The sequence below is a fragment of the Mus caroli genome, chromosome 4 (genome assembly GCF_900094665.2).
Source record: "Mus caroli chromosome 4, CAROLI_EIJ_v1.1, whole genome shotgun sequence".
In the NCBI taxonomy this organism is placed as follows: Eukaryota; Metazoa; Chordata; class Mammalia; order Rodentia; family Muridae; genus Mus; species Mus caroli.
Window position 1 is genome coordinate 139,221,168 of NC_034573.1, and position 27,138 is coordinate 139,248,305.

The 27,138-nt window shown below is 47.0% G+C and overlaps 1 protein-coding gene across 2 annotated transcripts in view; it reads right to left on the bottom strand.

The window, feature by feature from the left end:
• Ube4b (ubiquitination factor E4B) overlaps positions 1-27,138 on the bottom strand; it is a 104,670-nt gene that overhangs the window by 28,549 nt on the left and 48,983 nt on the right. Inside the window, exons 6-19 of one of the 2 annotated variants that reach the window (XM_029475722.1) lie at positions 26,546-26,774; positions 26,050-26,132; positions 25,360-25,678; positions 24,576-24,713; positions 18,052-18,193; positions 16,335-16,435; positions 13,722-13,836; positions 10,723-10,806; positions 6,573-6,629; positions 5,787-5,903; positions 5,605-5,703; positions 4,737-4,850; positions 3,213-3,411; positions 1,069-1,207 (exon numbers count right to left, since the gene is read on the bottom strand). In XM_029475722.1, the coding sequence (XP_029331582.1) occupies positions 1,069-1,207; positions 3,213-3,411; positions 4,737-4,850; positions 5,605-5,703; positions 5,787-5,903; positions 6,573-6,629; positions 10,723-10,806; positions 13,722-13,836; positions 16,335-16,435; positions 18,052-18,193; positions 24,576-24,713; positions 25,360-25,678; positions 26,050-26,132; positions 26,546-26,774 (1,936 nt within the window). The remainder of the gene's footprint in view (positions 1-1,068; positions 1,208-3,212; positions 3,412-4,736; positions 4,851-5,604; positions 5,704-5,786; positions 5,904-6,572; positions 6,630-10,722; positions 10,807-13,721; positions 13,837-16,334; positions 16,436-18,051; positions 18,194-24,575; positions 24,714-25,359; positions 25,679-26,049; positions 26,133-26,545; positions 26,775-27,138) is intronic. The other variant, XM_021161159.1, reaches the window with a different exon arrangement.

Consider the following 27,138-nt stretch of genomic DNA (forward strand, 5'->3'; position numbering starts at 1 on the left):
CAAAAAACCCAAACCAAAACAAAACAAAAAAACCCCAAAACACCAAAACCCAAAAAACCCAATCTACAGAGTTGCCAATCACTGGCGTAGGCCCTTGATGCCAGCCAGCACTCAGGAGGCAGAGGCAGGCAGATCTCTGTGAGTTCTAGGTCATCCTGGTCTACAGAGTTCCAGGATGGCCAAAGCTACACAGAGAGCTAGCCTGAAAACAAACAAACAAAAGAATCTATGGAGTCCATGTTGGCATCCATGATCTGAGGAATGTATAGTTAGATATTCAATATGCCAGTTCTTCTGAAAGCCACCCAAGACCAAATGGAAGTGGCTCAGAACGGCCTGTCCATCAAGCATCTGTCTCCATGTGCTGAGAGGTTCCTTTCCTCGGGGAACCTGACCATCCACAGATTCTTGGGTCACAAACAGCAATGGTGCTAATGATTCCATGATTGACAGGTGAGGCTACAAGCCAGACTTTGGGCTCCTCAGACACAAACAACAGGCCAAAGTCCAATTACTTGTTTCTCTTGATTATCACAGGAAAACAAGGTTTGAAAAGTCCAGAGCATGCCAGGCGTGGTGGCGCATGCCTTTTATCCCAGCACTCGGGAGGCAGAGGCCAGCAGATTTCTGAGCTCGAGGCCAGCCTGGTCTACAAAGTGAGTTTCAGGACAGCCAGGACTACACAGAGAGACCCTGTCTCGAAAATAACAAAAACAAACAAATAAACAAAACAAAAAAACAAAAAGAAAAAAAGAAAAAGAAAGTCCAGAGCAAGATGAATATACTTAAAAGGCAGACATTCTTCACAGCGGTTCCTGATCATTCTCACATTAGTGGAAACAGACTTTAGCAACCACATACAGAGAGGAGCACCCAGGGCTCAGAGATCAAGGCCTGAATCACTTTATCACCAGAAGAACACTGGACAAATGAGAGGCATCGCAGTAGTAGAGGCAGACAGCACCCTGTAATGCACACAGCCTACTCTCAGACATTCTGACCACAACCAACTCCTTGTGCCTGGAGGCAGCAGTAACAGCAAGCCAGGAGAGCGAGCATGGCGCATACCTATTGAGCTCGCGGATGGCTCGAAGTCGGCGAATGTAGCGACGACAACTAGGCAGAATAGAGAGGTGATGAGCATGCAGGGTGAGAAAGAAACATTCCGTAGGGAATTTTGGCTCAGAAAATGGAGGCTGATCACCATCTACAAAGAAAAGGAAACAAACAAACAAACATGAATCCTTCAGTTACGAGCCTAGAATATTTCTGTGTGCATGTGTATGTGTGTCTGTCTGTCTGTCTTTGAGGACATGGTATGTGTGTATGGTGTGCATGTGTGTGTCTGTGTATGAGGACACGGTGTGTGTGCGCGTGTTTCTGGAGACATGGCTTTGCAGACGTGAGGCCGGAGCTTGTGCCTTTAGACACCTCACTTTTAAGACAGGGTATATCACTGAGCATAGACATCATGAGCTCGAGGCTAGACCGGGGATAATACAAGGTCATCCTGTCTCCTTTCCCCCAGGGTTGGCATGACAGATGCATACACCCATATGTAGCTTTTATGAGGTCTGAGGAAGCTGAGCCCAGGAACTCATGCTCGCCTGACGGTGCTTTACTGACCCAGTAAGCCATCTCCCCAGGCCAGGACATTTCATTTTGTGTTGTTTTGAGACAGGATCCTCTCTATGAACCTCTGGCTGTCCTGGACAAGAGAGATCTGCCTGCCTCTGCCTCTCAGTGCTGGGATTAAAGCATATACTACTAAGACCAGCCTCCAATAATATTTTTTTAAATTACTAACTTATGTGATATTGCAAGAGAAATAAACTCCTCCTGCTTTAGTTAATGTCCCATATCGTCTTATCTGACTAAATGTCGGCATAGATCAATCTTTTTTAATGTGTCTTTCTGGTATACTCTATAAAACCATCTTCATTTCCCAAGCTGAACATGTTACTTCAATCTGAAATAATTAGTGCATATTAATAAATTATGGCCATTTTCCTACATGTTTGTGTTTTTGATCTTCTAGGAAGAACTATTTACGAAGCCATCAATGTTGCAAGTAGAGGCGGAAAACTGGAATCATGGAGAGGGTTCCATTATATAGTGGCTTTTAATTAGGACATAACTGGGCTCATAGGGAGAGTTCACACTTGTGTACAACTGTGGTGGTCGGAGCACTTCATCATTCTTTGTGTTAGAACAAATAATCCCATGAACGTCTATGAAATACACCTGAGCTGCCACTACTCATGGCTATCCTGATGTGCTAAAGAGCATCAGGCTGTTTCTCCTGCATGACTGCACCCTTAACCAGCTGCACTGCTGCAAGGGCAAGGTCTTGATGCTTAGGAGATAAGGCAGGAGTCTAAGAACTTGAAGTTAGCCTAGGCAACACAGGGAAGGAGTCCTCAACTCATAAGCTACTGAGCCCTGGGCCACTGCTGCTCTAATAACTGTCCTCCGTGTGCCTCCTTCCCCTCTGCAATAGTATTACAATTTCTATTCAAGTATTGCTGAATTCTACTTTAAAGCGAGGAAATAAATCATTAAAAGGCATCTACTTCTTTCTTTTCTTGGTCTTAGAAGGCAGGGTCTTGCTGTGTAGCCCACGCTGACCTTGGACTCATGATTCTTTTCTCTCAGTCTCCTAAGTGCTGGGGCTATCCGCATGCACTAACAAAGGCTGAGCACTAAATAATTACTTTTTAGAAGGTATACATTTGATCATTGCATTTCCATTTTCAGGTAAGTAGGAATTCATTCTATTCCACACATAAGCAAGATTATTGTTATCACACCTTAAAATAGTCATAGTTTCAACTGTCAAAATGTAACACAAAATCTATATAATATAAAGTTGCTGTTATTGGGCTGGAGAGCTGGCTCAGCGGTTAAGAGCACTGGCTGCTCTCCTAGAGGTCCTGAGTTCAAATCCCAGCAACCACATGGTAGCTCACAACCATCTGTAATGGGATCTTCTGGCACACAGTTGTACATGCAGATCGGGCACTCATATATGTGAAATAAATGAGTCTTTTTAAAAAGTTGCTGTTATTATTTCTTTCTTCACTTTCACACCCATCTATTCTATGAAGCTGTGTTGAGTACTTCGAGGATGAATTTTTACTCTGCTAATTTTAACTATGTATCTCTCTCTCTCAGAGCCACGAGGATGAGAGGGCCAGGCCCACGTCACTCACAGAGTTCTGTCAGCCACTCATTCACATCCTCCATCGTTGCATTTATCCGTGTCTCATCATTCGGGAGAGTGATCCGACATCTCGGGTGGAATATGTAAGTGGGGTCAACTGTTTCTAACTTGATTTTTGTACTTAGCTGCTGCAGGACCCAAAGGAGATTCAGCATAAACCCGTCTGTAGACACCAACCGATCATCTGCCTGTGACATAAGACGTGAAGCAATTGAAACAATTGTTAGGCACACATTTCACAAATCTATGAAAGCACATTCAAATGTAACCAGGCCCTAAAGCCAGTGACAGGACATGTGGCTACCACTGTCAATCAGCTAGCAGGTGCCAGCCCAGCAAGGTTCTACCTATCCATCATCACAGACTCACTGACCTCTGTAATAACCCATAGTCCATACACTATAATTCACATTTTAGAGAAGAACTTCATGTCAGTAAGTAAAACACAGCAACTGTAGCTTCCTTTTTCTTTCTTATTTCTCAAGAACAATGAGCTGTCCTTCGCCCCCATGGCAGCTTTCCCATCTTACACAGTGAGCACAGCCCTGTCTGAATGACAGAGGTTCAGGGATCACGACACACTCAGAACGATTCTAATGGTCTACACGTAAAAGACTCACAAATTAGCGGTCACTCTTAAACCCACTTAGCAAATGAAGAAACTGAGGCACAGAGAAGTAACTATCAGATATGGCCAACTTACAGACTACATGTGGCAAAAGCCAGCTGTAAATGTGGCCCAATGTAAAACTATAGACTTACACAGAACATGATGGGATTTTTGCACATGACCTCTTCTGACTGTGTATTCTTGGCTGTTGAGTTATGGGTGACACTACCATGTGACTATGTCAACAGATGACATACCAGAATACTATTGAGTTTCAAAAGACACTGGGATTTTGCCATTCTCCATACTTTTATTCTTTTGCTTCCAAGATCTTATTACTCTAAACAGCCTACAGTTTTAATTTTCCCACTGTTACCATGGACACCGGCGTCCTCAAGACTCTTGGTGCTTCGTCAGGTGCTTCCCACCCCACACCTTGTCATTCTGTGGCCCACACACGGTTCCTGCCGTGGATTCTACTAGAGTCCTCGTCGGTAAAATAGACTCAAGAGCATGGTTTCTTTTGTTACCTGCCCATGGCCTCCGAGTCAAAGGAACTGTGTGTGCTGGGCTTGCAATAACGCTGGCTCATTTCTCACCTAACACACGATCACCAGGAGGGCTCTTTTCTCAGCCTTGTAAGGAGCCGCTCTTCAGTCGATGCTGAAGGCTGCTCTGCTGCCTGATCAACAGCCACCCCTGTGCTGCCATTCTGGCATCTTACAAGTATGCCTGAATCCTTCACACTTCCATCAGCGACTACTACTGCCTGGATGCTGTGCTTGCCCGTCTTGTTCTGTGCTGCCTTCCCAACCCCCAGAACGCAGCCTGAGAGGTGCAAAGTCACATCTGCACTGGAGAAACAGCTTTAATGAGTAACTGAAAGCACTTGGGGACTCCTACCTGCATCTGGGCTTTCTTCATGTTGGCATTGACAACGGCCGCCATGTAGCTGAGAGCTGCTTCACGAGTTTCGCCGTTTAACAAAATACTATGTAGAATCTTGAAAAGTTCTTGCTAAATTATTTTCAAAATGAAAAAACAATTGATTTCTTTTTTACTTTAAGAAGAGCCTCCCACTCCCCATCTCTCTCCTTTGTAGGGAACCCAAGTACAGTCAAGAAAAGAAGTGTGTGTGTGTGTGTGTGACACAGAGAGAGAGAGAGAGAGAGAGAGAGAGAGAGAGCGCGCACAGCAGCTTGCAACAGGAAGAATGTTGAGCAGTCAGTGTTAATAACTAGCCTTTGCCTCTTCCCTCACACAACCAGTGTGGCCTCGATTAGCAAGGCACACGGAAGACATAGTAAAAGCTGGAGAGAGCCTGGCCACCAGGCGTGCCAGCCCCCAGCTCAGGTCTGCTCTGTCCCTCTACAAAGTCTGCTCCTTCACCATTTCACTGCACTTTTTCACAAAGGGAGGAACCACTGTTTAATTAACTGGGAAATCATGTTTAAAAGAATCATGTTGGACAGCCTACCTCCTAGAGCACACATAAAGTTTCCTTACTTGGGTATGATGTTCCCAGAGAAGTGGCATAGCTACGTTTCAGTCACTGGGAGACACCTTGCCGGGCACGCCTGAGGTAACAGGCTTGCATTTTATCTCTGCCCAGTGACAGCAGCAACAAGTGCTAAAAGCATCGGGTTGGGGTCGACACGGAGCACTTTGTTTGTAAGCTGTCTGATTTGTATGACACGAATGACCGGCAAGCACTGGACATTGGGTCAGGCCCTTCTTCCCTAGAGAGGCCCTCCCTCCTCTCAACACCTACCCGTCCCAGCTCCAGGTAGTGCTGTAGTGACTGGCTGACCACGCGTGTGTTCTCCAGGGTAATGGCGGGCCCTGAGAAGTATTTCTCAACCACCTTTGCCTGGAAGAGAAGGGGACGCAGGCAATCACAAAGAGCGCAGTGAGCACAGGAATGAGCTGAGTGGCTACGCACTGAGTACTTACATCGTCCTCTGCAAAGACTGAGAAGCTAAAGAAGGCCCCTAAGTAGGAGAGTCTCTGCAGCTCCCGCCCAGAACCAGGGCTTAAGGACTTCGGCAACCACAGGGGTAAAGAGGCGACCTAGACACAGGACAGAGAGAGGGCCAGGTAAGCTGCAGAGGCAGCTGACACAGGAGGAGCTTAGAGAGCAGCACGCAGAGCCACCCAGCACCTGGAGACACAGGGCTCCTTGTAATAGTTCTGACCTCAGATAGAGGGTACTCTCCAACTTCCGTATTTTATAAGATATACGTTTAAACTTTTAGTTATTCTTTCACAATTGTGTGCGTGCGTGTAAGTGTGTGGTCTGATGTATTTCTATTGCACTGTCCTATCCTGTCACTGTCTCCCTCCCACTAAGCCCCTCCTTCCCTCAGGTCCCCATACTCTCATGTGCTGTCTGTGTAGCCTGCTGCATCTGAGACTGCAACAAGGCCACACTGCTATACCACTACTAGAGCAGAGGGCACACTGCTTAGGATGAGGACTCTCCTCAAACCAGGAACTCTGCAATAGGTCAGCAACCTATTCTGATGCTACTCAAAGGCTGTCAATGTCCCACAGCACCTGCTCCTCTAGAAAAACCAGCCCTCGTTGTAGAATATGCTCTATAATAGCAGCGGAACAGAGGAGGGCAGCCCCGCCCACATACAAATGTCTTTCAAGAGAAGTCTTTAGCTGACACTACTTTAAAACTGGCCTTTGCCTGTTGACAGAGGTCATGTGCAGACTCACCCGGTGGGCACTTACCAAATTGCACATAGGGTGTGTCTTCCCAAACTTGGTTTCACAGAGTTCACCCAGTGCCTAGAAACAAGAAGGGAAAGAATCACTGCCATGTCTTCTGTCTCACACTGTGCCATGTATGACAGCAAGGAACAGCTTTCATTCCCACTACAAATGCTGGGCAAAGCTCTCTGTGAGGCCATCAGCCTTAATAGTGTTTCTACTTAGAGATAGGTAGACAGACAGACAGACAGACAGATGATTGATTGATAGATAGACAGACAGACAGATGATAGATAGATAGATAGAAAGAAGACAACGCCCAGGCAGCAGGCACTCACACCTCAGTTGCTCGCTCGCAGACAGCGCCCTGTGGTGTCCTGGTGAACAGCTTTCCAAACACGTGCATTTAGCTTTTAAGACTGAGTTTTCATTTTTATCAATTCACAACACAAGATCAACTGCACAGGCTGTGTGTGCTAATCCCGGGCAGCAACACCCAGAGCTTTACTCGGGACCCCAGACGCTACCTACCAGCCACTGAGCCTTTGGACAGGCTCACAGGTCAGGGATGGACGGAACTGATTCCAAGTTTAAGTTCTCATGGCCCAATGTAGGATATCACATTAATACCTCAGGGAAAGCTGGAGACCATCTCAACACCAAACACCAGGCAGCAAACCGTCCACAACTGGGGAAAAACCCTGAGGCTGGCTGCCACACGCCATCTTTGTGATTTATCGTTATCATCGTGGGTTGGGGTGTGTTTGCATCTGTGTGAGATGTCAGGTGTTTGTCCTTGTGCATGTGTGTGTTTTCTTCTAGATAAGGCTTTGTTATGTTGCCCAGGTTGGCCCAGAACTCTCAGTTCTCCTGCCTTAACCTCTTAAATACTGGGGCTGACACATGCTCAGTAGCATCAGCATAAGAAACAACACCCTAGAGGTCACAGCATAGGACAAAGCCAGTTATCAATCCAACAATAACCCAGTTATTTCTGTGATAGCTCCAACAGTCCTCCTCTATTTGCTGTATTGCCCTCCTCCCCTCCATGCCTTCCTGATGCACCCTCCTTACTGTACCAGCATAGCAGCAGGCCCCAAGTTAAATCCCACCCCCCCACAAAGGATGACTGTGTTCCACCAAGGGCATTTTGTGGATCCTGTCATCACATTCTCGTCACTAAACTAAACCAGATAAGGAGCGCAGCAGTTCCAAGGCTGTGTTGCAGAACAGCGAGGGTGATCAACCAGCGCTGACTAAAGGCATCCCCGCTGAGGCAGCAGCAGCAGATTCCATTTCCTGTGCCCAGCCACACAGTTTGTAACAAACAGCCCCAGAAACATGCTCAAAGTTTTTATTTGTCTACTTTCTTGATTTTTTTGGAAACAGAATCTCACTATATAGCACAGACTTATCTGGACTTTCTCACTAGGAAATCCTGGAATGATCGTCCTCCCTCAGCCTCAACTGCTCAACTATAGTGCACCCGGCTCAAAGTGAGATTTTAGGCAGGATATTGTGCGCCCAGGATAATGTCACACTGTGCAGATCAAAGAGACCCTGAGCTCCTGCTCCTCCTGCTCCGACTCTGTGCGAGGATCAAGGTGAACCCAGACACCTGGCTTTTGTTCTTGCCTTTGTTTAAGTGGACATTCTGTAGCCCAGGCTGGCCTTCAACCCATGACTTTCTCGTCTCAGATCTCCAACACTGGGCGACCGTGAACTACCACACTCAGTTCAGCTTCACCTCATTCCCAACATTATTATGAACTTCTCCTTGTTACTGCTATGATAGTCTTGTTTTTCCATTTGTTTTGAGACAGGGTTTCTGTGTGTAGCCCTCACTGTCCTTGGAACTAGTTCTATAGACCAGGATGGCCTTGATTCAGAGATCCGCCAGTCTCTGCCTCCCAAGTGATGGGGTTAAAGGTGTGTACCACCACTGCCCGTTTGTCTTGATTTTCTAACAGTAGCCCTTCTGTTACCTATCTGACCGTCTGTCACAGATTAACTGTGAGGATGTTTTGTGATGGTGTGACTTTTACCCTGAATTACGAATATCCTAAGGGAAGAGAGCTTGCTTTACAAGCGCCTAGGGGGTACAGGGCACATCCCCAATATTATAAGTGATCCACATAATGGAATTAAATGAAAAGAATTACTAAAGGAACAAACATAGTTTCAATTTTTTATGGCCTCATTCTATACAAAGTTGTACCTATATGTAAGTCATATAGTGAGTGAGTTCCATGGTTTTGTATTTTTTCTATTATAATCCTGTAACAAAAATACCAGAAGACATTCATCTCTCAAAATTTCAAAGCAGCAAATGTCAGATAGAAAAGAGCCTCCCTCTCATTTGTTGCTGTTTGGAAAGGTTTTTTGTTTTGTTTTCCCCAGATAGGGCCTCTCTACAGAGCTCTGGCTGTTCTGGAACAGTTCTAGCCCATGTTGGCCTCGAACTCACAGTGATCAGGTACACCCGCCTCTGCCTGCCAAGTGATGGGATGAAAGTCATGGACCACGATGCCTCTTGTATGGACAGCAGTGTTTCATAACAGTTGAGTCCTCGGTGAGAATCTGGCTAAAGACTCTTATTATAGTCTACGGTTGTTCTGAGCACCACGGGGCACCAGGCACATCTACTTGGAAACAAAGACCACGGATGAGATGTGTGGCCTCAATGGCAGGCAGGCTACAGACACCCCGAGATTTATGTGGGTTTAGTCCTCCTGCTTGCCAGGCAAGCACTTTAGCTACTAAATCGACTCCTTAACCTGTATTAACAGGCTATTAAATTTTTAAAAAATTATTCACTTAGTGTGCATTTATGTGTGTGTGTGTGTGTGCGTGTGCACATGCACATGTACAGACAGGCGCACACATGCCAAAGCCCCTATCTAGATGTCAAAATAAAACTGCTCAGCAGTTGGTTAGTGCCCTGCACCAGGTTTTGGGGCAGAATCTCCTTTTTCTACTACTGTGCTTTGCTGCTCCAAGCCAGCTAAGCCCACAAGCTTGCAGCCAAGTATCTTGTACCAGCCTCTTATCTTACCCTAGCTATCCTGTGACTACAGATAGTAGGCAGCACACCTGTCTTTTAATGTTGATTCCCAGAAAGCAAACTCAGGTCACAGGGTTGTGTGGCAAGGATTTTAACCTGCTGGGTCATCTCTCTGGCTCAGTCGGGCATGGCAGCACACAGCAGTCATCTTAGCACTCTGGAGAATGATGGAGGTTCATGACTACACGGTCAGCCTGCACTGCACAGGAAGATACTGAAATGATCTGTTGGGGATTTTTTAAAGATTTACTTTATTTTTATTTTGTGTGTGCCGGGTACATGCCTCCTGAGTGCTCGGCAGCACCTGTGAAGGCAGAAGAGGGAAATCCTCTGGAGCTGGAGTTCCAGGCTATGCTGCAAACCACACTCCAGCCATGCAGAAGAGCATCATACACTCCTGACTGCTAAGCTGTCTTCCCAGCCCCAATCCTCTGTTGCATCTCCATTTATTATTACTGTATGTGTGTCTGGGGAAAGGGGGAGTAGAGTATGTATGTGGGATCTCTCATCTTGACGTGGGGGGTTCCAGTTGTCAGGCTTGAACAGAAAGCAATTAGTAACTCAAGAGCAAGCTATCTCATTATGCTTGATGTTTAAATCCCAAGTATGGTTTGCTTGTTGTTCTGAAAACCAGCAAGATGCCTCTGACAGTCATCCTTTGTGCTGGCTCCCCAGAATAGCAAGGCACATTCCCACAGTGCCTCACTCGATGCTGTCTAGGACTGGCAGTAGCGGAGTATGGAAAGCTGCCAATACACTAGGGTGGCTCAGGACACAGTCACACAAGTGTCTGGCCTACAGCAGGGTCTCAGGTTTTACATCTGAAGGTGAGAGTGATCTACACGTGTAATCTCAGCACTCGAGAGGAGGGCGCAGGGCCATGAGCTAATGCAAACACGAGACTGTCAGAAAGAAAGAAAGAAAGAAAGAAAGAAAGAAAGAAAGAAAGAAAGAAAGAAAGAAAGAAAGAAAGAAAGAAAGAAAGAGGAAAGGAAAGGAAAAGAAAAGGAAAAACAAGGTTAAACATAGATCTGATAAAAAAAAATATGCTTTTACCATGAGGGGATTATTTATATATCAATTAAAAAGGAAAGATTAAGCTTTTACCATGAGGGGGTACTTAAAGTAGTCGCTATCCAAGGAGCACTCTTTGGCAGCAAGCGCCAGGCCTTGTAAAATGGGGATAAAGATCTGTAAGAAAGAGAACCACAAAAGTTAGGTGTGAGAAAAGTTAGCAGGCAGGCTCTTTAGACGACTACCAGTCTGTAGTCCACACACTCGTACTCTCCCCTGCCCCCTGAGACAAACTGGTTTTCCCCATCCATATAAACAACTCTACAACTCTTTGGTGTGGCTGGTCCACCAGGACGACTGTCCAAGCAGCAGCAGAGCCCAGCTGTGCAGGGAAGAGCGAGGGCTGAGCATTAGCAGCACTCTGGCAGGGCCCACGGCCTGTAGGGCGCAGACAGGGCGGCTGAGGGCGTGGGGGGTCCTGCTGCACACCTCAGCACTCCCACTTGCCCTGTCCCCACAGTGTTGCTGGCAACACCCATGATCTGCATGGAAATCACACTAAGTGTTCCACTTTCTCCTCGAATCCACCAACACTTAAGAAATTGTTTCCCTCTGTTGCATTCAACTAACTGAGAACAAGGAGACAGCTGATGAATGTTCAAACTGAAAATTTTATTTTTAGTAAGAATGTCTTGCTAACACAGTCACCTGACCAGGAAATTGAAGGGTAGTCAGACACACAAGGCTGGCACTGATTTGGTGACAGTGGCCAAGCCCTGCTGCTCAGCACAGCTCACCCTCAAACTTCACAGTGCCTTCTCATTGAGCCACATAATTAGGAGTGGGCTAGCATCTAAGACTAACACCATCACGGGGAGAAGGTACACAGCAGCCACCAACGTGAACCACAGCTGTAAAGGGTGCGTAGTATAAACCCACAAGAAACCTGCACCAATCCCTCAGGCCACAAAGCTCATCCCATCCCAGGGAAGTTTCAGCACAGGAGAAGACATGGGATAGAAAGATAGCGCACACCTGCGCAGAGCCCAGCCAGGTTATCAGAACAGCGCTGGAAGAGATCATTCTGGTCTCTGTAACTCAAGTAATCAGGGTGGATGTTATTTGTGCTTTCTTAAGCAATCTGAAAACACTCAACACGGGCAAGAGATGCCAGAACCGCAATCAAGAAGGCAAAAGTTCTACAGTCACACAGATAAACGCCATTAACTGTCCATCCAAATAATATTTAAAATTTATTCTTTTTAGTAGAGTTATCCTCATATGTAAGTAAGAGTTTAATTGATAATTGATAATAAACAGGCAAAATATGAATAAGTATAAATTGTTATCATCAAGGATTCTATTTTTAAAATTTAATTTTACTGTGTTCATATAATATGTTGTATAAGTAGGCATGTGTGCATATGAATGTGAGATCGGAGGGCAACTATTAGGTGCCTTCCCTTGTGGGTTCAGGAACCAAACTCAAGCCGTCAGGCTTACAAAGCAAGCACTTCTACGTAGAGACAGCTTGCCTGCCTAGGCACCATATTGTTGTTGTGACCTGCATATTAAAAGTCACTCTTTTGCCGGGCGTGGTGGCGCACGCCTTTAATCCCAGCACTTGGGAGGCAGAGGCAGGCGGATTTCTGAGTTCGAGGCCAGCCTGGTCTACAAAGTGAGTTCCAGGACAGCCAAGGCTATACAGAAAAACCCTGTCTCGAAAAACCAAAAAAAAAAAAAAAAAAAGTCACTCTTTTATTTCCAAGGAAGAGCCTCCCAGGTGAGATAGAAGCTTCAACGACTTATCTCCAGCCCTTACATTAAGTTGCTGTTTATTTCTGTTTGTTCATTTGGAAACATCACTCAAACATTAAAGGAAGTAGAATTTCCAGTCAAGGATTTAGCCACGTCATAGTTGGTGCACCCGTTAGGTAAAAGGTAAGATGTGGTCTGGGGTCTCCAGGTCCCTTTCCTTCCCCATTCTCTCCAAAGAAACCTCAAACACAGGAAAGACAACAGCATTCACGCCAGCCAGCCCGAGAGAGCACCAGCTTTCCGTGACTCAGAGACCTATCTATGCTGCCTGCTGCCGCTGAGTTCATGCCATGTCCTTTACAAAGCCACCTGAGGTCACTTTATTATGGTCTCAGCATGAGTTTATCAATAAAATAAGCACAAAATGTCCCTTCAGCTGATTTTTGACCTGATTTTAAAGTTACTCTGGGTTCTTCATTGCTGGCGTGTATGAAAAAAGAAAATTCTTCTAATTAAGGGTCATCACCCCCAAAGGCTGCCTCACTTAACTCTCCTGAGACAATGACTTTTTCCCACACGAGTTTACGGATTCGCCTAAAGATGAGGAGCTCAGGTGCTGCCTTGCCGTTCCCGTGTCCACAAGACACCACTAAAGACCGAGGCCAACCAACTGCAGCATAGAACCGCTTTACAGAGAATTTTTCTTCTTGATTCCTGAATTGTTCTTCCTTCCTTCCTCCCCCCCACCCCCATGAGATAAGGTCTAGCCTGGAACTTAACCATATAGACCAGGCTGGTTTCAAACCCACAGAGACTTACGTGCCTCTGACTGGCGAGTGCTGGGATCACAGGCCTGGACTGCGCTTTTGCAAACACGTAAGAACTGGAAGGTCTTTAAACCAAGAGTCATGAGTATACTAGACAGAAACCAAGGTGACGGCATGCTGCCAGCTGCCGCACCCACACTGAGATCGAGGACCTTCTTATTTATTTCCTTTTTAGCACATATTACTTATGATGGGTTTCATGACGGCCTTTTTGTACATGCACATAAATGCACTTTTATCACCCTCACCCCATCACATGCCGGCGTCTCCTTCCCACTCCATTCATCCTCTTCTTCCTCTTAACTTCAGGCCCTCATCACCTCTTTCTTCCCCTCCCTTCCTTTCCCACCTTACCAGTGGCTTTATCACTCAAGAAGGTATCTATCTTTCCAGCCTGCAGCCCCTACTAACTTCATGGGAGAGGTGGGGTTCATGAGTCTCTCCCCTACCCCATGACGTGGTGTATCTTCACAGCAGAGAGGCACTTAGCTAAAAGCTGGAGCATACCTGCTTGAACACCTCTTCATCCTGGTGAGTGGTCCTCACCAGCTCTTGAATGAAGCCGTACGGGAGATTCCTGCAGAGCATGTACGGCACGAGGAAGGATGGCTGTTGCAAGGACCTGCAGATGCAGGAAGAGCAAGGGCTGTGATGGGAGCGTGTGGAATGCCATGGCCGCACAGGTCGCCCGTCGTCACGGAAACACAAAACCTACCAAACACGCTGCACAACCATTACTTAGGCAAAGCATGACCTTTCTGACAATGGTGACATCTGGCCTATTAAAGGAGACATCAGTAGAAACTGCAAAGACAACAAGTCTTTCTAAATGAAGCATTAGGGGCTGGGAGGTACGTCACTTGTTTAGCGTACGAAGAGCCCCAGGCCGGATCCTCAGCAATGGAAGATAAATAATAAATGCATTAAAAAATCAATTATGGGTCCAGAGAGACAGCTCAGCAGTAAGAACACTGGCCGTGGTGGCAGAGGACCTGTTTGATTCCCAGCACCCTTGTGGTGGCTCACAACGGTTCGTAAATCCAGTTCCAGGAGATCTCAACACGTTTTTCTGACCTGTAAGAGCACCCACAAGCACACACACAGGCTCATAAGTGAATCTAATTTTGTTAAATTAAAAAAAAAAAAAAATCCTTGTTATGTCTCATCTACATTGAAGAAAAAAAATAGCCATAATCTCTTTCAAATTCCTTTTCTTTTTTTCTGTTACTTGGTTTTGTGGGGATTTTATTGTTGTTTGGTTTGGTTTGGTTTGGTAAGGTTCCTCAATTGGTAGCAGTGGCAGCAGTGTCACATTTAATCTCAGCGCTCAGGAAACAGAGGTAGATCTCTGAGTTCCAGTCCAGCCTGGTCTACATAGCCAGGAAAGCCAGAGCTACACAGTGAAACCTTGTCTCAAAAAATAAGCAAACAAACAAAAAAACAAGGTTTTTCTGGGTAGCCCTGGCTGTCCTGGAACTCACTGGACTAGGATGGCTTTGCATTCAGAGATCTACCTGACTGTACCTTCCAAATGCTGAGATTAAAGGCATGCCCCATTCCATCCAGCTAAGTTAGTTGGATTTTAAAGACAAGGTTTTGCTACAGAGCCCACGAAGGTCAAACTAGTAGTCAGTCCCGCATCAATCTCCCCAGTGCTGTGAGATTACAGACGTGTGGTGCTATACGAACTAATTTTCTTCCATTTTGAAAGATTAAAAAGCATGTGGTTAGAGTACAGGCAATAACCAAAACTAAAAAAAGAAAATCCCATTTTTTCCATTTTTCCTTTAGCTGTTTTTACATGATAGACATGAAATATAGGGCTGGAGAAATGTGATGTCAGCAGTTAAGAGCACTGACGGCTCTTCCAAAGGCCCTGGGTTCAATTCCCAGCAGTGACATGGCAGCAATCGCTGCTAACTCCAGTTACGGGGGGATCCAGTGCCCTCTTCTGGCCTCTATGGCCACCAGGCATGCATGGAATACACAAGTATACAAGCAGAAAAAAACACATACTCATAAATAAAATTTTGTATTGTCTTGTTTTTGTTTTTCAAGACAGGGTTTCTTTGGGTAGCCCTGGATGTCCTGGAACTCGCTGTATAGACCAAGCTGACCTTGAACTCATAGAGTCTACCTGCCTCTGCCTTCTAAGTGCTAGGACTAAAGGCCTCCACCCCTGGCATAAATAAATAAATAAATAAATAAATAAACGAAATATGCAATCTTTTATTAACCTTGGGAGCTATACAAAACTTTCTGAAACAGACAAATTATAGCAAATTATCCCAAATATTTTCCCTACAACTGTACTTTGGTTTATCTTGTTTTTATGAGACAGGGCTCAGTATGAAACAAAGGCGGGTCTGCAACTTCCTATATAGGCCACAATGGCCTTGTGCTGGTGTTGATCCTCCTGCCTCTGACTCCTGAATGCTAGGACTATAGATAATGTCCCTCCTCAGCTGGTCCCCCCTACCCCCATTGTTCTCTAATACCTAATCAATGTGGTAATCAATGTGGAAGCACATGGAATGTGGTTATTTTGTCAAAAACAGACAATAATCCCAAGCACTAGGTATTAAGTTATCGATATTCTGCCTTGGCTCTACATATTTCAAAGTAGAGAGAACTCTTAAAAAGTAAATAACTTCTTTTTTAAAATGTCCCGTACCACTTAGGAAATGAAGAACACATTTTATTTCCACAGTTTCCACGAGGAGGAAGTGCATCTTTACTCCTAAATACCTCGCTATCCTTAGGCGGATGTACGTTTATCGCATGTTGTTCCTGCATGTATGTATGTTTCTGTACCATACCACATGTGTACAGTGTCCAAAGAGGCCAGAAGAGGGCATCAGATGTACTGGAATTGGGGTTACAGATACTACGCCCCATCATGTGGATGCTGGGAATTGAACCCAAGTCCTTGGCAAGAGCAGCCAGTGCCCTTAAGTCTGAGTCATCTCTCCAGCCTGAGCTCTGAGGACTGAGAGACAGTCACAATACAGGACCCAGAGTTCTCAACATGGTATAAAACAACTGGCAGCTGACAGGCACTGAGCGCTGGCCTTCCCTACCCACCCAGAAGCACAGCAACACGAGTGTCGTCCGTCATACCTGGGCTGTGTGAGGGAACCTTGTAGCACTAGTGCGGTGTGGGAGATGCACTGCGAGCGGATGTTGCTCAGAAGCTGGCTGACTGCTGGCTGGCTGCACATCTGAGAAGAGAGACAACAGTCAGCATAAAGAACCAAAAAGGCTAGGAGCAGAGGCATGGCTATGAAATGGCCTGCTTCTCTCACCCTGGGCTCTTAATGGACAAAGTAAGGCAAGTATGCCCACCTGTACCAAGGTTAATCAGAGAAGATGGGCAGCGCCACGGGCACACCCATTCCATTTCCCGTTGGGGGGAGTTATAACACACTCTGAGGCAGAGTCTTTTGTATAGTAGCCCAGGTGGATTTCCATCTAGAGCAATCCTCCTGTCCCAGGCTCCCCGGGTATACCACACCTAGTGTTAGTTTGCTTTTGCTGAGATTAAGAACAACAGTTTCTTTCTTTTTCTTTTTTTTTTAAATGTGATCTTTTTAAAATTTTTAAAGAATTATTTCTTTTATGTATATGAGTACACTGTAGCTGTCTTCAGACACTCCAGAAAAGGGCATCAGATCTCATTACAGATGGTTGTGGGTGCTGGGAATTGAACTCAGGACCTCTGGAAGAGCAGTGGGTGCTCTTAACCGCTGATCTACCTCTCTAGCCCCCAAGGACAACAGTTTCTAACGTCAGTCTGGTATTAGTGAGATGTGAATGAGGAGATATGGAATGAGACAGCGGAAGGTACCGGGTGTGGTGGTGCACACCTCCATCTCAGCTTCCAGATGCAAGTGGAAGCTGAGTTCAAGGCCACCCAGGGCTACACAGAGAGACCCGGTCTGAAAAACAGGGCTGAGGAATGCTACTTCCTTGTCTTAGCATGGTCCTGCAGCTTGTACAACTGCAGCTTCACCTCTGAGGATTATCACTCTCATGCGGGCTGCGGGGACTCACTGGGCAACTGTGAAAATCCAAGTTCATAGACTGTAACAGTTCCTGCAATCCAGGGAATGGATGCTCTGTAATGTCAGTTGTAGGATTATCTCAGGCTCCTAGCAGTATGGTTTCAATATAAATATGTCCCTGGAGGACTTATGTTATAGGCTTGGTTCCTAGCTGATGGGCATTTTTTGAGGGGTAAAGGGGCATCAGAGCTTTGGCTCTAGCTTCAGCAATGCACTGACTGATGATACAGTAGGATTGGCAGGTAAGGCCTCATGAAAGAAAGCAGGTCAATTAGAGTGTGACTGAGCAGTCTAGCTAGCTCATCCCAGGACTTCCTCGGCTTTCCTTTGCTTCTTGGTCACCATGACAACAGCAATTTAGCTGTACCACACCTGTCTACAAAGATGCTCACCATATCCCAGAAACAATGGACTCATTTGGTGATGGATTTAAGGATCTGTGAGCAGAATCCACCTTTCTTGCTTTGAGCTTCCTGGACATTCTGTGCTAGTACTGGAAAACTGACACAATTATCAGCAATTATCAGGACCACGGACATCATGGGCAGACAGAGGAGAGGACAGACTCCAGAGCCCAGGCGCTCCGACTCACAGCGGAGCTCTGGCATAACGTCTACAAGGTGCTGTGGGTTCTCCAGGACTAGATTCCGTTCTCACAGACAGGGCCTAAGCTGCTGGCACACTGGCACCCAACAGCTGCCCCTGCGCAGGGGTCAGCACGGGCATACATAAGCAAGGTTCGCTTTCTCTCTGGGAAATCCGCTCCGCAGTACCTTTGGTGCTTTTTTCTCCTCTATTCCAACTCGGTCAAAGCACTCGATGAGGTAGTTCAGCATGTCCGTCTCTTTGCAGGTTTCAATGGTGAAATGGTCACTGTACGAATCCCAGTTACTTGCTCCACCAGAGGCTCCCAAACTTTGGAGAAGAGAAAACAGATTGACAATGCTTTCCTTCTCAGGACCACTTCTAGAGCACAGCTTTCTAGAGCACAGCTGGCCACTCTGCAGCAGAAAGCCGGTTAGGAGCCTGCACCCACGGTGAAGCACAATTTCCCCATGCAGCCACACTGCAGCTCATGGCTGCTTTGTCTGCGCCCAGGCCAACCAATGATGTCTGAGAAATGCCCTAGCCTGTCAGGGCGACCTGGCCTTGCTGGGGATGCTAACTTACAAATCAGAAGGACTAGAGACTGCTGCTGAGTGTTGAACAGCTGGAGTCACCACAGGTTCATGAGCCAAAACGAGTGGTATCACTTGGGCAGACACACATGGCCAGACAGTGCTATAGTCTCTCACTTTAGGAGAGATGCTCCAAGTGACTACTACGGTACCACTCTCATCCTCAAAATGTCTACACAGATCTGAAGAGACTTCACAGCATCACAACAGGCCAGAGAATGCCAAGTTGGAAGGAGAAATGAATGTGTTTGCTATTGAATTTTCAGGAATTTCAGTGAACAAGGAAAAGCAAATCAGTGAAAACCAAATAAACAAAAGTCTTGCACAAAGAGTAAGCGGACTCAGGGAGTGGTCCCAGCTTCGCTTGTGCCCTGCAAGGAGAACTTCCACTGCACCTGCAGGGGGCGCTGTGGAGCCCTGCTACTACTATAGAATATATATAATAACTATTCCCAGACAAAGGCCAAGCAGCACAATGGTGAGGTCCAAGGATACTGGACAAAGAAGCTGAGGTGAATCTCCAACAAAACGGATGTTCCAGTACCACACTGATTTTTGTGTTTCTGTTTGTACTTAACACAAAAAAATCACGAAGACATGAAGACAAAGGAAGAAGCGGGAAATTCTGAAACAAAGGGGAGAAGTTAGGCAAAAATATCCCCTATGGAAGATGACAGAGATGGGAGACAGCAGGACCTGACGTCTCTCCTTCAACCGCACCCAGACAAAGCACAGGAACTAAGAGACCCAGCTAAGAACTGAGAGAACAATAGGCTACACACTCAGAGAGACACGCGTAACTACATTTGGAAAATGTGTGCTTAGCTCCCCTTGGCATTTGGGGAAACACACACAGCAGACGTGAGAATGGAAGTGGGGTGTGGAGGTGACTCAGTGCACAAGAAACCATGCTGCAAAGCCAAGGCTGTCCCCCAGGGTCTAACAAACCCAAATTACTGTAATCTAACTCCAGTGTGTTAACATTTTTAAAAAGGAAAGAATGAGGCTGAGGGGAAGTCTAGGGAAGGGGCAGGCCTCCGGGCTGCAGAGCACCTCGCCAGACCCAGGACAACAGCAGAGGAGGTGGCCGGGAGACGCTGAGGCAGAGCACGTTCATCCTCACAGCAGCAAGTGTGCCTTACTCACTAAGCCACGCTCTGGAAGGTCCCGACCGGCTGGACAGCAGAAGCAGGAACAGTGTGAAGCGCAGGAGACAGGCAACCAAGAGTGGATACAAACCTACCGCAAGCGTGCTGATAGAGCAGGCCCTGGGAAGCTCTGGGAAAGCCTGCCTGACCCACAGCAGCCTGAGTTTTACCTGGGACTCCCTGATTATGTTCACTGCACAATCCAAAGACTTTGCTAATACAGCCCTGCTCCTATGTGTAATTCACAGCCACTGTCCTTGTAGCAGCTCTCACATAAGTCAGTGAAAACATAACTTGGTGGTTAAAATGAAACTTTTAAACTATTTCCTGATAAGCACACATTCAAACACTTTCTGAAGTTTAACCTTGCCAGCTGCATGGAGTGTGACGTGGCACCCAGATGAGCACGTGACTCGTGCCCGAGGGTATGAAGCACCTGTGGTGTGGGCTCAGGGAGCTGCGGCTCGAGTTACAATCAGCTCTCAGCGCTGCGGCTCGAGTTACAATCAGCTCTCAGCAATACACTGCACTGAACAATCACCACACTCCAAGTGTTCCACTAGAATGTCAAGTGGCAGGTGACCGACCGGTGCACCGGCTTACACCTGTGATCTCTGCACTCAGGCAGAGGGGCAGATGCCTAAGATGACCAAGTATATAGAAGTCTGTCCATCCTCTGCGAGACAACACAAAGAAGGACCTGAGGAAATATCAAGGAGTTTTCAAAGCTAAGAGATGTTTCATGAATCAGACAGCAAGCAATTAGCTGATTTACATCAGAAGGGGGATAAAGGTGAGATGAACCTTTAACCCAACCCTAGAGAAAATCCTAGATCAGATATTCAAAGTACCCAAGGAAATCATGATCCCAGTCTTAAAGGGCCACTCTCATCAACGCCAAGTCAACAGTCAGAGGTCAAAATGACGGCAAAGATTCTCAGCACATTAATCTCGTCAGGAACACAGCCGAGGGGACGTCAGCGGCAGTGGTATGGTCCCCGCTGCTCAGCAGGTGAGGCTGAGGAAGGATAACCACCAGCAGGTCCCCAGCCTCCACACTCATGATACCTGCACCAACTCTGACATCCTAAAATCCTAGAAACGTTTCATATTTAAGTCCCAAGAAGGGACAGGTTAAAAACTTACACCAGCATTTTCTGGTAACCACATCAGCAGTCTGAGTTAATCAGCAGTGTGAGGTGCTTGCTAACCAGGTAACTGCCTCCTAGAACAGGAATGTAACAGAATATCCCAAACAATGAAAACATTCTCAAAAATAACACACACCTCATGCCCTTGGTCCAGACTGAATTACATTTCAAATGTACCAATAACAATCACCTGCGTCTTACAGGGTCCTGCGTGTTTCCTTCTCTAATGGGAATACTCACATTTCCATTTACCTGGAGTGTTCTCTCTACTCGAGCGCATGCGTGCCTGTGAGTGTGCGTGTGTGTCTGTGTGTGCTCACCACTGAGTGCTGTACCCTCAGGAGCTCACTGAATGCGCTGGACATCCTTCTGCCTGCGTTTCCTCGCCAGCACTCAAACCACACCCATGTGACACACTGCCGCACCAAGTTTGTTCTAAGCACATCTATGGGCCAAACCCAGGTTCCCAGGAGTGCACCCCGACTCAGCCATCTCTCAAGCCTCCCATTTACCAAGCTCTTAAGTATAGACCTTGAAATTCTGTATTTTCTCAAGCTAAGGCCCAGAGTTAATCAAGTTCACACCAGCTGATTCACTCTACAAATGTGCACTGGGGACGGCTGTGCTCGCTCTGAGCACCGTTCATAGTCCAGGGACTCTACAATGAATGGCACAGATGAAGGATGTCAGTGAATAAAGGCAGAGACTGGGTGTGGCACAGCACTGGGGAAGTTGCAGGAGTAGGCACGGGACTGTTACGTCCCTCGGTTTCCAACGTTGACACACTACGGTCAGACGCTAGCCCTTGAGGAGATGACACTGGAGCCCAAGCCTGAGGAAAATAAGTAGCAAACTGCACAGCTCTCTGGGACAAGAAAGGATATGAGTCTTCAGGGCGGTGTGACAAGATAAGCCTTCCCTTACGGACTCTTCCCTGAGACAATTCTCCCCCACCCCCGAGCTGTTTTTTAAAAAAAATTACATTTATTCATTTAATGTGTATTTGTGTATGCATGTGTATGTGACCGTGTGTGTGTGCGTGTGACACAGCACATATATGGAAATAAGAACATTCCCAGAAGTCACTTTTCTCTGTCTCCTTCACTGTGTGTGTGGGTCCTTGGATGGAACTCAGGCTGTCAAGCTGACGCTGTGCAAGCGTAGTGTGTGCTCACAACTGCTGAGCCACTCCCAGCCTCCAAGTCTTTAGTTTTAAGTCTAGATTCTGCATATGAGGGAGAAAGTGTTGTGTGTCTTTCTGGGCCTGGCTTACTTAATAAAATGATCTGTAGGAATTAAAGTCCTTGCACAGCATGAACTCTGATGACCCTCAGACAAGGAGTGTCTTCAAGGCTGTCAGCGTCCAAGCCCTTTCCTGAGAGACAACACTACTATTCCAAAATGATTTCTTTCTTACCTCGGAAAGACTGCTCTGTGGGACTTTTAGCTTTTTAGCTTTCTTTCTTAACATGATCATTCTATTATACAGAAAAATGACTCATTTCCCTGCATCCCACGACTTCACTTAAAGTGCTAGTAAACTTTCCAGCTTTCTGGTTGGGTCCTTTAACATAGATCACAGAGATGGAGAGATGGTTAAAGGTATTTGTTGCTCTCACAGAAGACCAGGTTCGGTTCCCAGCACCCACATGGCTGCTCACAGCCATCTCTAACTCCAGTTCCAACCTATTCTGGCCTCCAAAAGCACCTACATGCTTCTAAGTGCACACACACACACACCCAGGCACAGAAACATAAAATAATACAGTTTTAAATAGCTACAGAATCAGGCTGAGGAAATGGTTCAGAGATAAAGTACACCAGCTGCTCTTCCAGAGAACCCAAGTTCAATTCCCAGCACTGTCGTGTTAGCAACTATTAACAATTGTCTGTAAATCTAGTCCCCAAGGGTCCATGAGTGCCAGCCACCAATGTGATACAGAGACACAAACGCAGACAAGGCAACCCTACACATAGAATAAATAAGAGAAACCTTAAAGAGGAGGAGGAGAAAGCTATAGAAGGACATCTCCTGTACATAGAGATAATTTGACTTCGGGGAACAGTGGTGGCCACGCCTTTAATCCCAGCATTGAGCAGGCAGAGGCAGGTGGATCTCTGAGTTCAAGACCAGCCTGGTCTACAGAAGGAGTTCCAGGAAACCCTGTCTCAAAAAAAAAAAACAAAAACAAAAGATAATCTGACTTCTTTCTTATTCACAGCCTGTTTGTTTCTCTGTTACTGCTCTGATTGCTCTGGCTAACAATCCCAATACCAAGTTACAGGACATCCTCAGATATATAAATTTATCCCACCGATAAATCAAAACATGCTCTCACAGATGTCTGCTGTGTGAAATGGAGTCACATGGGATTTTACAAGCACAAAAAAAGACTCCACTCAAAAAAAATAATAAGTTCTTTTGCTAGCTCTTGCTGTCCTGACTTCCATGTATCCTCAAGCTCTCGATTTGTTTAGTGTTATGTCCTGCTACCATCTTCATACACTTTATCTGGAGTCTAATCGTAATCTCCAATAGACAAGCCAGATATCTCATTTCAGTGTAGCCAAAGAAGCTGGAGCCAACTGATAAAAATGTAACCTTGTAACTGAGCCTAAAACTCTGGCCAAGCCACACAAAGAACCCGAGCAGCAGAGATGAAACACAAAGACCACAGCGTCCTCCCGCCGCTCCAGCCCAAGTCCCACCGCAGAGAGCACACAGGCGATGCTGGACAAGCACCGATCCACAGTCACACCGCAGCCACTGAATAAGCACAGAACCTGAAGCTCAGGCACGGCTGGACACAGGGAATCTACAAAGAGACGTGTCAGTAAAAGCAGGACGTGATCTGCTAAAGAACTAAACAAAACATTCCGCTCACAGACAGCTCAAACCAAAACAAATGAAGCATTTTACCACGTATGGAAGCCACTCCTAGGGATGTCTGCTGTGTGAGCGGTCGTCACACAGACGTTACAGGCACAAGAAAGACACAGTTGCCTTTGGTAATATTTGCTTGGGAAAAGGTAATAAAATATTCAACCTAATATAAACATCTATCTTTTGGGGTCAATAGTCACCTTGCATCAACATTCTTCTCTCTCTCCAGGAGCTGCCAAACTTAATGATGCGCACCTAGCTCCTGCTGCAGGCTCTATACTTCTAGCCTGGAGTTATTTGTACTGGGCACAAACACAAACTGGGTGGGTCCAGAGGGAAATTCAGTTGAAGACGTAGAAACAAAGGGTCATTAAATTTGTGTGCCCCAAATCATCTAGAAATGCAGTTTTTAACCCAGTTTTCGGAGTGGGGGGCATTCAGTGGCCCCAGAAACAAAAGGCCACTGCTCAATTGAAACTCAAGAGATGCTCAGGGAGACTCAAGGTCAGATGTAAAAAGAGAATCCCAGTTACAATGGACTGCGTGATGTGGAAGAAATGGCCACACACACCCAAACCACAGTGCTATTCTTCAGTACCTACAATCTAAACAACCACACTCAGGAACACACTGGCGATGAGCAGTGGAGGCCCCTCATCTCCTCCTAGCAGGGGAGCTTAAGACTGAATGGGGGTTCAGCTCTCTCCAGGCATGTGACCGATGACGCAGATATGCTGAATTACCAGTTGAATGAATTGTCTATGTGTCGCTTCTTCCCAGGGTAAGGTCCTCTCACTTCAGTGCACGCTTGCTAGCCTTCCTCACTTAACACTACCCTGTCTGGACTCAAAGCAGAGAGCTCTCAGCAGTGCTCGCTAACGTTAGTCCCTAAGCACCTGAAGCACATGCAGGGGCAAGACTCCATTCTGCCGGTACCTGGACCCAAACTGGACATAAGAAAAATCATCATCACCACCTCCTTCATCCAACTCCTCCTCATCTTCTTCTTCATCATCATCACTACTGTCCCCAGAAAGTTCGAGGAAGAGGAAGGAGAAAGGGCTGTCGGACATACTACCACAACAAAAGCAAAAAAGGTCATCAGGGACAGAGGATAGAGGGAACAGGAGGAAGCTGCTGCTGCAGGCTGTCATTTAAAGTAAATGTCACACTCGGAAGCTGTACGCACCGACATGCAGAAACACAACGTCCTGAGTTACAGAAACACCCAGGGACATTTGAAAAAGGAGGCCACCAGATTCCTGGGCTGCTGCTGCCGCTTTCTGAGAGACTGGAACTACATGCAATCAGACGTCAAGACAGAAACGCATAACTCGCAGAAAGAGCAGACACCGGCCCAGTCCAAAAAAAGGCATCCTGTGAGCCCCATTTCTCAAAACACTGCCCAGAGTCTCCGAGGAAGGACTCGTGGACTAGATCTCAGAAGAAGGTGGAGTGCTTGGTTTTTGTGTGCAGATGACAGGAGGAGTGACGATAGGGGGAGGAGGGGAATCTTCACTTCCTCGTGGACAAAAGGCTGCCAGAATCATGGAGGTAGGCGCATGCCTACCACAGCTAGCGATCGAGCGATACAGGTTAATAACCCAGCGACTTCCAGAATTCAACTGAGGTCAGTGTCACACAGCAGTTCTTTCCAAACCGTGTTAATCTCCTCTCCCTGCACTGCAAACACACACGCAGCTCTCCTGCAAATAAATACCTAGGAGAGATCCGCAGGGAGGAGGGACGTCTGCTGGCGGCACTGGGCGAGGCAGCTGGGAAGGCAGGGACCCTGCTGCGGGGCCTCAGTCTGGAGGAGCTGGCAGGTACGGCCCGGGGACTACTTGCGTGGGAAGGGAAGCCTGGGGAGTTAGCCAGAATGGAGGAGCGTGGGGTGGGGCAAGGTGAAGACGCCCATGGGTGCGTGACAGTGTAGGGCCGATACCTCGGGGACGAGGGCTGGCTTCCAGCAGCAATTCCAGAAGCTGTGCTGTGAGGGCTGAGGGGTGGGGAAGGCACAGCCGCCTGTGGGGCTACACCATGGGGGCTGAGGGGTGGGGAAGGCACAGCCGCCTGTGGGGCTACACCATGGGGGCTGAGGGACTGGGAAGGCACAGCCGCCTGCNTGGGGAAGGCACAGCCGCCTGTGGGGCTACACCATGGGGGCTGAGGGACTGGGAAGGCACAGCCGCCTGCAGGGCTACACCATGGGGGCTGAGGGACTGGCTGAGGGACTGGGAAGGCACAGCAGCCTGCAGGGCTACACCATGGGGGCTGAGGGACTGGGAAGGCGCAACCCCCTGCGAGGGTACACCATGGGGGCTGAGGGACTGGGAAGGCACAGCCGCCTGCAGGGCTACACCATGGGGGCTGAGGGACTGGGAAGGCAGAACCCCCGGCGGGGCTGGGTGGGAAGGTGAGGCAAAGGATGGGCTGAGCACTGGCAAAAAACTCCATAAACTGGCAGAGGGGGCTGGGCTCGTTTCATAGAGGCTGAGTTAGTTGAGAGACCGAGGGAAGGAAAAAAAAAAATCAAAGAAAAACTTGAGATAACTAAAATGGGTGTCAGTTTTTAAAGGATAGCACATTTATACTACACACTCTAGGAATTTAAGTAGATAAGCATTTGAAAAATGACCAGACTCTGATCACTACATTCATGTAGGTGACCCTTTCAAAGAATACCGTAGCACATACAGCCACGTGTGTCTAAAATTTAACCAACAACCTAACCACAGAATGCTAAGAAATCCAACTAAGGAATGGTAAAGTCACATCCAATGGCCACACCCCCTTTCCCCTCTCTCCTCCCACATGTCTGAGACACAGTTCAGCCTTGTGAACTCGAACTCAACGGCCACAGCTGTTTTACTACCAGTGAGACAGCAGAGAACCACAGCACTGACCTGGACAACGAGCTGGTGCTGAAGGAGCCCATGTTGCAGAACATAGGGCTTGTTCCTGAACTGGAGCCAGTGTTCAGCATGAGATTGCGGTCTGGTGACCGAGCTGCCGTGGCGATGGGCTGGGATGTGGCTGTCAGACTGGCAAATGGATTTTCATCTCGTGTCTGAGTTGACATCATCAGTACTTCCATTAAAATCTGGCCAATCAGATCCTTAAAATCAGAGAACACTGTTGGGAAGGCAGAGTGAAAAGCAGGTTATTCATAGGTCCTCATTTATACCGTCCTAATAAGCCAAAGAGCCAGGCTGATTCTGATTCTGTGTGCTGGGATCCTGGATTGGATTCTCAACAGTGAAAGGATTTTAGCTGAAACCCAAAAAAGCTCTGGTGTGGTTCCCAGTAATTTTTTTTCTAAAAATCATTTTGTATTTATTTGTGTCTGTGTGTGTGTGCACAGCACCATGCAGAAGAGGACAACTTTCAAGAGACCCCCATCTACCCACACGGGTTCTTCCAAGAGACCCCCATCCACCCACACGGGTTCTTCCAAGAGACCCCCATCCACCCACACGGGTTCTTCCAAGAGACCCCC